General features: G+C 40.4%; 2 protein-coding genes across 6 annotated transcripts in view; one reads left to right on the forward strand and one right to left on the reverse strand.

Moving 5' to 3' along the window:
• SHROOM4 (shroom family member 4) overlaps nucleotides 1-13738 on the reverse strand; it is a 214281-nt gene that overhangs the window by 129600 nt on the left and 70943 nt on the right. For 2 of the 5 annotated variants that reach the window (XM_049704572.1, XM_049704571.1), the window contains exons 2-3: nucleotides 8570-8709; nucleotides 7353-7508 (exon numbers count right to left, since the gene is read on the reverse strand). The exons of 2 other annotated variants lie outside the window; for them this stretch is intronic. The gene's annotated coding sequence lies outside the window, so the exon portion shown is untranslated. The remainder of the gene's footprint in view (nucleotides 1-7352; nucleotides 7509-8569; nucleotides 8710-13738) is intronic. One more of the 5 variants, XM_033409623.2, reaches the window with a different exon arrangement.
• LOC101278511 (spermine synthase-like) lies at nucleotides 9304-10966 on the forward strand. The gene is given in 1 exon segment (XM_033409627.2): nucleotides 9304-10966. A coding segment is annotated over 1 exon segment (1098 nt). The 5' UTR covers nucleotides 9304-9395; the 3' UTR covers nucleotides 10494-10966.

Below are 13738 nucleotides of genomic sequence, written 5' to 3' on the forward strand. Positions count from 1 at the left end.
GAAGTAAGTCAGAAAGAGTAAAAGAAATATCGTATATTAACACATATATGTGGAACCTAGAAAAATGGTATCGATAAACCGGTTTGCAGGGCAGAAATAGCGACATAGATGTAGAGAACAAACGTATGGACACCAAGGGGGGTAAGTGGTGGGGGAGGGGGGTGGTGGTGTGATGAATTGGGAGATTGGAATTGACATATATACACTAATATGTATAAAATGGATAACTAATAAGTACCTGCTGTATAAAAAAAATAAAATTCAAAAAAAAGAAAACTTTGAACAAGGATAAATGATATGCATGTTGAAATGTTTATAGAGACCTGTACTGATGTCTTCAGTTTACTTTGAAGTGCATCAGAAAATAATAGGGATTGATGGATGCAAATAGGGAATCAATAAACGGACAGATATGTGATCAAATAAATATAACAGTATAACATTAATAATAGAATCTAAATGATGGGTATTTGAATGTTCAATGTAAAATTCTTTCAATTGTTCTGTATGTTTGAAAAATTCAGTTATAAAATGTCAGAAACACATACCAACAGGCCCAAAAGTTGCTCCTGGATATAGCTCTCTAAAAGACTGTTCATTCATTTATTCATTCCATAAACAATATGCATGAGCTGAGACTCTACTGTGTGTTAGGCATGAGTTCAAATCCTGGGTCTGCCATTTAGTAAAGGTTTGAACTCGGGCAAGTCACTTCACCTCTCTGAAACTTGCCTTCTTATCTGTTCAGTAGGGAGAATAATAACTTCACTAATTGGTGTGAGAAAGGTGAGGTGTTCCATTTTCAAGGCCAGGCCCATGCAAGTGGTTGCTTCTGGCTTGTGCAAGTCCTCCAGCTGGTTTGGGGCAACAAGGAGGCTGGCTGTGTCCACTAGGAAAGCTCTGTCAAACTGTGGGCCTGGGGAAGTAACTTGAGAACAGGCAAGTGGGTAAGTACCTCAGGAGGTAATAAAGCACAGAGCCGGCCAAGGAGCAGAAACCCGGGCCTGAGAAGCTGTCCAGGAGTGTGCTTTATGAGCCTCTGAACAGCAGAGCTCTCTGGAGCACAGGAAACCGTGCATCAAAAGTGCAGCAGGCTTTCTAGTGGCCAAATCCAATCAGGCTCTAATTAGGCTAAGTTTTAGGAGGCAATAGCCTTGGGCAGCAAATATCTCTACACAAGAAAGTGGTGACATATAAGGCTTTGTCACTGAGACTCAACATCTAACCCTGAAGTCTTGTTCAAGGATTAGATTCTTTTTTTTAATTTTTATTTTTATTGAAGTATAGTTGATTTACAATGTTGTGTTAGTTTCAGGTGCACAGCAAAGCAATTCAGATATATATATATATATATATATATATATATATATATATATATATATATATGTATATACACTTCTTTTTCAGATTCTTTTCCATTATAGGTTATTACAAGATATTGAATATAGTTTCCTGTACTATACAGTAGGTCTTTGTTGTTTATCTATTTTATATATAGTAGTGTGTATCTCTTAATCCCGTACTCCCTCCCTACCTTTCCCCTTTGGTAACCATAAGTTTGTTTTCTGTCTGTGAGTCTGTTTCTGTTTTGGAAATAAGTTCCTTTGTATAATTTTTTTACATTCCACATATAAGCAATATATGACATTTGTCTTTCTCATAAAAAAGAAAGAAATAATGCCATTTGCAGCAACATGGATGGACCTAGAGATTACCATACTAAGTGTAATAAGTCAGACACAGAAAGACAAGGATTAGATTCCACAGGCCATATATACCCTCTCTCCACAGCACAACCAGCAGGTTCAGGGAACTGATAAGGTTGATGAAAACAGCACGTGAGAAAAACTAAAAGATTGCCTTATATTTAAAGGATATTTTGTTGTTTTTAAAATGTATATAAACCCTTTATGAATACAGTTTTAGTTTAAGGTATGTTAAGACAGCAACATAGGATAGAGAATTGTAACTTTTATGATAGGATATGTGAGGCTCTTCAGCCAAATAATCTTTTCTGAAAAAGCTGATACACATGCCCCAACCAGTGATTAGAGGTCCAATCTTCTGCAACCCCCAGAGGATATGCTATAGCAGACCATGAAGCGACTTAGGATATTGTTCTGTCAATGAGAGTCAGTGTTCCATGACATTTCTTGAGGCCCCATTATGCATGGAGATGCTTAGGTTTCAGACTGTAGATGTGGACTGGAACCTCTAGGGAGCATATGTGGTGGGTTAACCACAACATATGGAGACGAGGGAGGAAAGAATTCGTCACTCCATTGTTTTCTACAGACTCTACTCCTTAGTTTGCTCCTCAAGTATAAAGTAAGAAGGCTGTTTGGGGGGCACTGTTATATAGTTATCTATGCCAGATGGTTCTTTTCTTACCTTCTTATTGCTTTATAAGCTCCCAACACTACTCCTATCCCTTCCCTGTGTAGCCTGGATAGGTTAATAACTCCTACGTACTCCCAGAGCTCTCTACACTCACCTCTACTGTTCTGTGCACTTACCACATTGTACTGAAGTTGTCTGTTCGTGAGTCTGTCTCCTCTGCTCTACTGGGAACTCCCCGAAGACAGAGACTAGGTCTTTCTCATATCTGTTTCCCCAGCACCTATGGGTGCTTAGTAGATGTATGTTGGACAGTTTGGGGGAACTTGAGGGTATTAACTGAGTTTTATTTTAACCTTGTAATCTAACAGTACCTTATACACAGTAGGTGTTCTATGTATATCTTCTCTGATAAAAGTAATTTTTAAAGGGCTTAAAGATATATGGTACTGTCATACAGAGTGAAGTAAGTCAGAAAGAGAAAAACAAATACCATATGCTAACACATATATACGGAATCTAAAAAAAAATGGTTCTGAGGAACCTAGGGGCAGGACAGGTATAAAGATGCAGATGTAGAGAATGGACTTGAGGACACGGGGAAGGGGAAGGGCAAGCTGTGACAAAGTGAGAGAGTGGCATGGACATATATACACTACCAAATGTAAAATAGATAGCTAGTGGGAAGCAGCCGCATAGCACAGGGAGATCAGCTTGGTGCTTTGTGACCACCTAGAGGGGTGGGATAGGGAGGGTGGGAGGGAGACACAAGAGGGAGGAGATATGGGGGTATATGTGTATGTATAGCTGATTCACTTTGTTATACAGCAGAAACTAACACACCATTGTAAAGCAATTATACTCCAATAAAGATGTTTTAAAAAAAGATATGTGGTACTTTATTTGGCTTACCAAATGCTTTCGCATTATGTCACATGATCCCCACCATGAGCTTGTTAGGAACCAAATCAGATAAAACAATTGTCATTTGACATGTAAGGGAACTGCCTCACAGCAGTTAATGGACTTTTGCAAGGCCACACAGCTAATGTGAACTCAGTGGGTACTCTGAATCTACCCTACTGCTCTACACTGCCCATGTTTCTCTACTATCTATAAAGATGGAACTGAGAATGTTGGATACCAACATGGTTTCCTGGACTTCCTAGTTATTAGATTCTTCTCTCTCCTGCTGGACAAGAACAAGGTAACCCTGGTACATGCTGACAGTCATTATGAGCAGCTGAATCAACCCATCTTGAAGCCTACCCGTTCCCTGGACTTCCTGTTATGTGAGATAATTTCCAGTTACAGTCAGTTTCAGTTACTTGCAGCCTAAGCATACCTGATGGATGAGGCTTGTTGACTAAGTGCTTTGAAGATGGGGCCCAGCCATTCTCCCAGCCTGGTCTTCTCTACAGTCCTTACAGCTTGGCTGGCTACAGTGGACTATTCTTGTGGGAGTGGGGAAGAAAGGTTGTCAGAGAGGTTCCTGAAACAAAAGTTAGCTTCTTGCTCAAGGGACCACCAGTTATGAAGCCATGTTAATGAAGCAGAAGCTGGCAACGAAATCAAGAGAGATGTAATGTATTCTCCACCCCAACCCCACAAACTGGTATCTTCCCTGGCAGTGCTGGAGGAGAAGGAGCAAGAACATTTACATCAGTTCCAACAGATAGGCCTCAGGCCCCCCTTAGAGAGACTGCAAGCCAGCATCTCCCCAGAAGTCAGTGGTCTACAATTACTGACATTAGGACAGCAGTTTTCACCCCCAAATCCCAAAGGGCTTTACAGCACTGTCGGTAAGAGAAAGTTCCAGAGACATGACTGTACGTCTCAATTCTATTAAGCATTCATTGTGTGGTTGAGACACACTCTTGAAATATTTCCATTTTGCAGTAAGAGAATGGAAATAGTATTTGCTCTTTCCCTCCAACTCAAGGATATTGGAAATGTGAATAACATTCAGGATGTATGTAGTAAGACCAGGAAAGTGCCTTGCATCAGCTTCAGGTCTGGACCCTGGAGTAGTTTAGAGGATTACAAACAGAACAGTTCCATCTACCAGCATTCTCTATGTTAAGAAACAAGCATGTATTGAGTGTCTACTACTATGTTCTGGGTTCTGAGCTAGGCTATGGGACTACATGATGGAGTCACTGTCTCTGCCTGCAAGAAATTTCCAATACAGTGAGAGAGACAGGTGTATCAATCCAGACATGGAATATGAGAAATTCAGTGTTATTGCCATCTGTGGGGAGAACTTGTGAGAGATGAGGCCAGAAAGATGATCTGGGATGAGATGAACCATGAATGCAGAGAGAATCCTCAAAATATTTAAAAACCAGAACATCAACTTGAGGATATGGGGAGGGGGAAGGGTAAGCTGTGACAAAGTGAGAGAGTGGCATGGACATATATACACTACCAAATGTAAAATAGATAGCTAGTGGGAAGCAGCCGCATAGCACAGGGAGATCAGCTTGGTGCTTTGTGACCACCTAGAGGGGTGGGATAGGGAGGGTGGGAGGGAGGGAGACGCAAGAGGGAAGAGATATGGGAACATATGTATATGTATAACTGATTCACTTTGTTATAAAGCAGAAACTAACACACCATTGTAAAGCAATTATACTCCAATAAAGATGTAAAAAAATAAAAAATAAAAACCAGAACATCAGGAGCACTGACCAAGCAGAACAGATGCAGATCAACACACGAAACAGTGTCCTCCAGGCTCCCTGCTGTGCTGGGCACTATCCCTTTAGTTGCTGGGTCTTGCGGAGGTTAAAAATGGGTCCAGGAGTGGGGAACAGGGCAGAAGGAGGGATCTTGCGGGGACAAAGAGGAGCAGCTGGTATTAAAATATTCCACAATTTTAACAAGAGGTGTGACTATATCAGCGTCCTGCTTCAATGTCATGTGAAGGAACATGTATGTTACCTTGTGGGAATCCAGGAGCCCAGGAATTCCATGTGGGTTGGAAAGGGCACTTTAGCAGCAGTATGGAGGATGGACTGGATTGGGGCAGCATGCAGCCAGGGAGACAAGTAGAAACGCTTTGCAATACACCAAGGAAGATAGATAACAGGGCTTACTGCAGTGGCAACAGGGCATGTATTTCTGTAAGCATGTTCAAAGATGTTCGCACAAATCCCCATCTCTATATACCACCTTTGTTCCTAAGAGTTCTCCAGTCTTTTGCTGTCATGGCTCCAATATCTTAGCCCATTGCAAGCTTATACATACAAACACATATATACACAAATACATACACGTGTACACTTGTGTGACAGGCCCTGTTTAAGTATACACACTCAACTAGTGGCTGGCAGGCTATAATTATGGCAAGTAAGAGGCCTGCCAAGAAAAATTCATTTAAATATTGAGGTCATCCTATTCCCAGATGCAGGAGAGTGGTTGCAGTATAAACATCTACCTTCATGATACCAACCTATGTTATGGATCGTCCTCTCTAATTTTCCAAGCATAGTCACACAATTATCTCATTTGTTTTCTTAACAATGGTCCTGGGAGGTGGATAGGACTGGTATTATTTAGTTCCAATGTATAGATAGGGAAACTGAGGTTTGGAAAGAAGGTCACTCGTAATGGGTCGGTGGTACCACTAGGACTAAGATGCCTTCTGCCTCTTGTCTCTGTTTTGTTCTTCTGCCTCTGTCTCCTGTTTCTCTCAACCTTCCATGTGGCGGCCTCCTTCAGAATAATTCCTGATCATTCTTGCTCCCACGTCCTGCAAACAAATACTAATTCTAATGCACATTGCTAAGAGAGTACTGTGGATGACTCAGAGTCTCCAACCCTATCCTCCACGGCCCTGCTCAAGTCTTACCATCCCCTCCAGGAAATCTGCCCTGGGACACCAGTTCAGTAACCTCAACCCCTTCTCCTTTAATATTTAGTTTGTATTATTGCCTTAGTGCTTTCTTTATTCTCTCCTGTTGTGTTCTGATTTCTCCATCTGTGACTTCTGGTTCCCTGGCTTCTTTTTTCTCCCTGCCTAGCACAAGGCTTGGCACACAAGGGAACACTTAATAAAGCATTGTTAATGAATAGCTGGATCCAATAGAGCCTTACTCTGGCATCGTAATGCCTGAAATTCCCAGTTCACAACAAAGCACTCTGAATGTGTGTGTGTGTGTGTGTGTGTGTGTGTGTGTGTGTGTGTGTGTATCCATGCACCACTCATCCAGTGACCCTGAGGATAACTAAATCAATGCCTTCAAAGTGCAGCATCAGCACATAGTTATTGTACATTCCAGTAGGAACTGAAGCAAGGCAACTTTTTTCCCTCTAATTTTTTAAAAAATAAATATTGCTCTGGTTCCAAGTGGTATATTTTTGACATCTTGTGTACATTTCTGAAATAGAGTCCAGATGAGAAATGAGCTCGTGTATGTCCATCTCAACCGGAGAACAGTAGATTCCTATTCATGGACAATTTCATTTCTGAAATCCCAATTGCGGAAAAAAGCCTAGGGAGCAGGTTGCAGGAAAGAACGAGGCCAACGTGGAGTGACTGCTTGACAATCTCTTTGAGGCTTGAGGACAAGAGCAGGGCATGAGGAAGAGAAGAAAGAGGCACTAAAATGTTACCCTCCCCTCTCATACCTGCCCATTTAGATTTCTAAGGGACATGAATGGGAAGGCAGCTGATGGCTGCTCCCAAGCGGGCAGGATACTTGCAAAACACCCTTTAGATATGAGGGTGGCCAAAGGCAGGTGAACCTCAAGAAGAGAACTAGGTAAAGCAGGTCCCAGAGAACACCACCCACTAGTTTGCATGGAGGGAAATGCCTCCATAGAGTCCCAACTGAGAATGAAGGAATAATTTTTCTACCTCTTTTATAACGTGTAACATTGCCCAAGTACCTACCATGTACTAGGTACTGTTCTTGGCACTTATAAACATCAACTACTTTGTACTGTTGGGATTCACATTCTGATTTTACAGGTGAGGAAACTGAAGCTCAGAGAGAAATTAAGTCATTTACCTGTCATCACACAGTCTGGCTGACTGCATATTCTGGGTTCTTTCCATTGCACCACTCTGCCTTCCTCAGGTATATTCAGTGAGCTCTGGCAACAAGAAAAAAGCTGAAAACCACTCCCAGTGAGCACTTGGTCTTAAATGATGAGTGAGACATCGTCTAATGGAGAAAAAGAGGAAAACGGTATTCATTCCTGGCTGAAGGAATAGCAGATGCAAAGGGGCCGATGAAGGAAAGAAAAACGCACATTCGGGAAAATGGTAAATAGTTTTGTGGGGTTACTTGAGAGTGAGTACAGGTGATGAAACACGAGGCTAGAGCAGTTGAGGCCAGTTTATAAAGGGTCTCATCTATCATGTTAAGGAATGTGGTTTTCTCTCTGAGGAGATAAAAAATACTAGAAGAGAGGGAGTAGAGATCACACCTCTGTTTTAGAAAGAGCACTGAGGCAGCCATGTGGGCAGACAGTTCGGAAGAGGCACTGACTGGCTGCAGGGAGACCAAGTTGGGAACGTGTGGTAACAGTCAAGGTGAGAGTCAGGGTCGTGAAACAAATGGAGGCCCAGCTCATAAAATGCTGCCTCCAGAACAGTCATTGCAAGTCAGCCTCAGTCTAACTTCAAAGCTTGGATTCCAGGCTTTGCAGTATCTACCCCCACAGCCCTTAAACACTGCGTGTGTTGCTTTGGCCTCAAAATTAGTAACAAGTCTTGTTTTGTCCCTTGGGGACTTGCCATTTGTCTCCATCTTCTAAGCTGGTGGCTTTGTAGCTCCCCTGAGCCTAGCCTAGCCCAGCAGTCTGGTGAGGGAGGAGAGAAGTCAGGTAGGCTCCAAGCAGAAAGGGCCCTGATGAACACATGTTTCACGTTCCCCACATTGCATGGCAATTCAAAACCAAACCCTATGGGATTGTTTTCTTAAAGATTTGGGATGGGTTTGGGGCTTCTTCTCTTTTTTTCTTTTTCTTCTTTTTTTATTATGTGTGTTTCTGGACTGCAAATATTTCCTCTGTCCTTGAGTTAAGTAATAGCAGAGGGTGAGAGAAAATGAAAATTTGCAGCAATGCAGAAAAGATGTTTCTGGAAAAGTCCAGAGGAGGGAAGGAAATCCAGTGTGGGGGCTCATAGCAATGTTCAGAGAAGGCCAGAGAATGTGGCTGTGGAGGGGTGGCAGTGGGGTTTCAGCTAGGGCAAGTGTATAGAAGTCAGGCAAAAGCCTACCTAAGGGACATGGCCCCTGACATGCAGGCTAGTTGCAGCCCTTGGCTCCTCTGCAATCAGCACTCAGATTGATTTTGCTCTGGTCATCAGCAGCTGTATAGCACCAGCACAGCCTGCAAGGTGTGGGCTCTTCCTGTTAACTATGGAAATTAAAGCACTAAAATGAACCAAAAGCACTTTACAGGTAAAGGCAGCCAACAATGCACTCCTCAGAAGCCCATGCTCCCCAAGAACTGGAGGATCTTACAAAAACCTCCCAGGCTTCTCTCTATATATAACTGTACAATTCTGAAATGGAGCCTAGATGAGAAGCCAGGTCATGTGTATATCTCTCCCAGTCTGAGAACAGTAGATTCCTACTCATGGACAACTTTATTCTTGAAATTCCAATTGTATAAAAAAGACTAGTGGAAAATACATAACTAACAAGGACCTACTGTATAGCACTGAGAACTATACTCAGTATTTTTTAATAACCTATAAGGGAAAAGAATCTGAAAAAGTATATACACATACATAGAATTTATACACACACACACACACACACACACACACACACACACATATATATATCTGAATCACTTTGCTGTATACCTGAAACTAACACAACATTGTAAATCAACTATACTGCAATATAAAAAAAGACTAGTGGAACAGGTTTTATTTTATTTTCCATCTCACTCCTTTTCTATCATTTCCCTTAAGATATAATGAGAGAGCCTCCCTGGCGCAGCGCACTCCCCACCGGCCGCAGCCTGACACGCCGCGCGGCCCCCCAGTCTCCCTGGCCGCCTCCCCCAGGCATGGCCCAGGGCCTCGCCTCACTATGGCAGCAGCACAGCACAGCACCCTTGACTTCATGCTCGGCACCAAAGCTGATGGTGAGACCATTCTGAAAGGCCTCCAGTCCATCTTCCAGGAGCAGGGGATGATGGAGTCGATGCACACCTGGCAGGACCATGGCTATTTAGCGACCTACGTAAACAAAAACGGCAGCTTTGCCAATTTGAGAATTTACCCGCATGGATTGGTGTTGCTGGACCTTCAGAGTTACGACGGTGATGCGCAAGGCAAAGAAGTTGACAGTCTTTTGAACAAAGTAGAAGAAAGAATGAAAGAATTGAGTCAGGACAGTACTGAGCGGGTGAAGCGATTACCACCCATAGTTCGAGGAGGGGCCATTGACAGATACTGGCCCACTGCAGATGGCCGCCTGGTTGAGTACGACATAGATGAAGGGGTGTATGATGAAGACTCACCTTACCAGAACATTAAAATTTTACACTCAAAACAATTTGGAAATATTCTCATCCTCAGTGGGGATGCTAATTTGGCAGAAAGTGATCTGGCGTATACCCGGGCCATCATGGGCAGCGGCAAAGAAGATTACACTGGCAAAGATGTACTGATTCTAGGAGGCGGAGATGGGGGCATATTATGTGAAATAGTCAAACTGAAACCAAAGATGGTCACTATGGTAGAGATTGACCAAATGGTGACTGACGGATGTAAGAAATACATGTGAAAAACATGTGGTGATGTCCTAGACAATCTTAAAGGAGACTGCTATCAGGTTCTAATAGAAGATTGTATTCCAGTACTGAAGAGGTACATCAAAGAAGGGAGAGAGTTTGATTATGTGATTAATGATTTGACAGCTGTTCCAATCTCCACATCTCCGGAAGAAGATTCCACATGGGAGTTTCTCAGACTGATTCTTGACCTCTCAATGAAAGTATTGAAACAGGATGGGAAATATTTTACACAGGGGAACTGTGTCAATTTGACTGAAGCCTTGTCACTCTATGAAGAACAGCTGGGGCACCTGTATTGTCCTGTGGAATTCTCGAAGGAGATCATCTGTGTCCCTTCATACTTGGAATTGTGTGTATTTTACACTGTTTGGAAGAAAGCTAAACCTTGAAAATCAATTTCCCCTAATCATGTGTGCTGCAAATAGCCTTCCTGACCTTCATATGCTGTACATGACATCGAAAGGAGTCAGGCAATTAATTGTGAATTCCTTCAAGTTTCCTTTTTTTAATTATTTTTTAATTTAAAAATCAAATGGAAAATGTATATTTTGATGACATAGGGTGTTATTTTTTTGAAGGATGATTAGACAGCACAGTGAAGGCTGCTAAATGCACTGAACCTCTAGAATGTGATTTTTGTTTTTGTTTTTCTGTGTGGGCTTCTTTTGTTTCTGTTTTGGTAGACTTCGAATTTGATTGTTTGGAGGAATGAACATCATTGTTTTCTTCTGGAGGGAAGCTCTTGACGGGAGTTTCTTTTCCCCCCAAATTGACATAGGTATTAAAATTTGGTGCTTATAAGGAAAGACTTTAAAAAATGAATAGCAATGCTTCGATTAAAATTACAAATGAGAAAAAAAAAGATATAATGAGAAAGTACAGCTGAAGTCTTCCGACAATGTGCAGCATTTAGGGGAACAATTATTTATAATTTTTAATGAATAGCTTTGTTGAGATACAATTTGTATACCATAAAATTATCATACCATAAAATCCACCCATTTTAAGTATATTTCAAAGGTTTTTAGCACATTTATAGAGTTATGCAGCCATCACCACATCTAATTTTAGAACATGTTCATACCCCCAAGAAAGAAACTGAGCTCATATTCAGTCAGTCCATGTTCCTACCCACAGTCCTAGGCAACCACTAATCACTTTGTGTCTCTATAGATAACCCTTTCTTATAAATGGAATGATAAAATGTATGGTCTTTTGTGCCTGGTTTCTTTCACTTAGCATGTTTTTGTGGTTCCATCCATATTGTGGCATGTATCAGTGCTTCAATTATCTCTATTGCCAAATAGTATGCCATTATATGATGTATAACAGTTCGTTTATCTAGTCACCATTAATGGACATTTGGGCATTTCTGCATTTTGACTATGAGGAATGATGCTGCTAAGAATATTCATGTACAAGTTTTTGTGTAGACATATGTTTCCATTTCTTTTGGGTAGATATCTAAGAGTAGAATTGCTGGATCATATGGTAATTGACCATAGATGTATGATTTTATTGCTGGACACTCAATTCTATTCCATTTATCTATATATGTCTTTCCTTATGCCAGTACCACATTGTCTTGATTACTGTAGCTTTGTACTAAGTTTGAATTTAAGAGGTGTGAGTCCTCCAACTTTGTTCTTCTTTTTCAAGATTATTTTGCCTAGACAGGGTACGTGCAATTCAATATTATTTTAGAATTAACATTAAATGGATATGAATGCATGAATGAATATTCAGCTTGTCCATTTCTGGAATATCTTCAAATCAATCAATATGAAAAACCACATTAAGAAATTGAAGAGTAAAAATCATATGATCATCTCAGTAAATGCAGAAAATTCTTTTGACAAAATCCAAATCCATTTATGATAAAAAAAACTCTCAAGAAAGTAGCTATAGAAGAAACATACCTCAACATAATAAAGGTCATATATGACAAGCCGACAGCTAACATCATACTCGATGGTGAAAAGGTGAAAGCACTTCCTCTAAGATCAGGAACAAGATAAGGATGCCCACCCTTGCTGCTTTTATTCAATATAGTATTGGAAGTTATAGCCATAGCAATCAGACAAGAAAAAGTAATAAAAAGGATCCAAATTGGAAAGGAAGAAGTAAAATCATCACTGTTTGCAGATGACATAATACTATATATAGAAAATTGTAAAGATACCACCAAAAAACGACTAGAACTCATTAATGAATTGGGTAAAGTTGCAGGATACAAAATTAATACCCAGGACTCTGCTGCTTTTCTATACACCAACATAAACTAGCAGAAATAGAAATTAAGAAAACAATCCCATTCATAATTGCATCCAGAAGAATAAAATATCTAGGAGTAAATCCAACTAAGGAGGTAAAAACCTATATTCAGAAAATGACAAGGCACTGAGGAAAGAGATTTAAGATGACACAAATACATGGAAAGATATACCATGCTCGTGGATTGGAAGAATTAGTATTGTTCAAATGACCATACTACCCAAGGCAATCTACAGACTCAATGCATTCCCTATCAAAATACCAATGGCATTTCTCACAGACCTAGAACAAGTAATTCTAAACTTTGTACATAAACACAAAAGACCCCTAATAGCCAAAACAATCTTAAGAAAGAACCAAACAGGTTTCAAACTATATTACAGAGCTACAGTAATCAAAACAGTATGGTACTGGCACAAAAACAAAGAGATAGATCACTGGAACTGAATAGAGCTCAGAAATGAACCCACACTTAAATGGTCAATTAAGTTATGACAAAGGAGGCAAGAACATACAATGGGAAAAAGTCTCTTTGATAAATGATGTTGTGAAAACTGGACAGCTATAAGCAAAAGAATGAAAATGGGGCACTTTTTTACAAAAATAAACTGAAAATGATTAAAGACTTAAATTTAAGACCTGAAACCACAAAAGTTGTAGAAGAAATCATACACTTATGCTCTTTGTTATCAGTCTCAGAAATATTTTTTTTTGGATCTGTCTCTTCAGGCAAAGGCAACAAAGCAAAAATAAACAAATGGACCTATATCAAACTAAAAAGCTTTTGCACAGTGAAGGAAACCACCAACAAAACAAATAGGCAGTGTACTGAATGGGAGCAGATATTTATAAATGAAATATCCCATAAGGGGTTAATATTCAAAATATATAAAGAACTCACACAACCCAATTAAAAAAAAGGTGATTAAAAAATGAGCAGGGGATCTGAATAGACATTTTTCCAAGGATGACATATGGCCAACAGGCACATGAAAGATGCTTAACATAACCAATCAAATCAACATGCAAATCAAAACCACAATGAGATATTACCTCACACCTGTCAAAATGGCTATTATCAAAAAGGAGAGAAAAAAGAAGTGCTGGAGGAGATGTGGAGAAAAGGGAACCCTTGTGCACTGTTGGTATGATTGTAAAATTGTTTGGCCACTATGAAAAACAGTATGGAGGTTCCTCAAAATATTAAAAATAAAACTATCATATGATCCAGCCGTTCCACTTGTGGGTATATATTCAAAGAAATTGGAGACACTAATTCGAAAAGATATGTGCACCCCACCCCATGTTCACTGCAGCATTATTTACAATAGCCAAGATATTGTAAGTGTCCATTGATAGA

Source organism: Orcinus orca, chromosome X (genome assembly GCF_937001465.1).
Source record: "Orcinus orca chromosome X, mOrcOrc1.1, whole genome shotgun sequence".
Lineage (NCBI taxonomy): Eukaryota > Metazoa > Chordata > Mammalia > Artiodactyla > Delphinidae > Orcinus > Orcinus orca.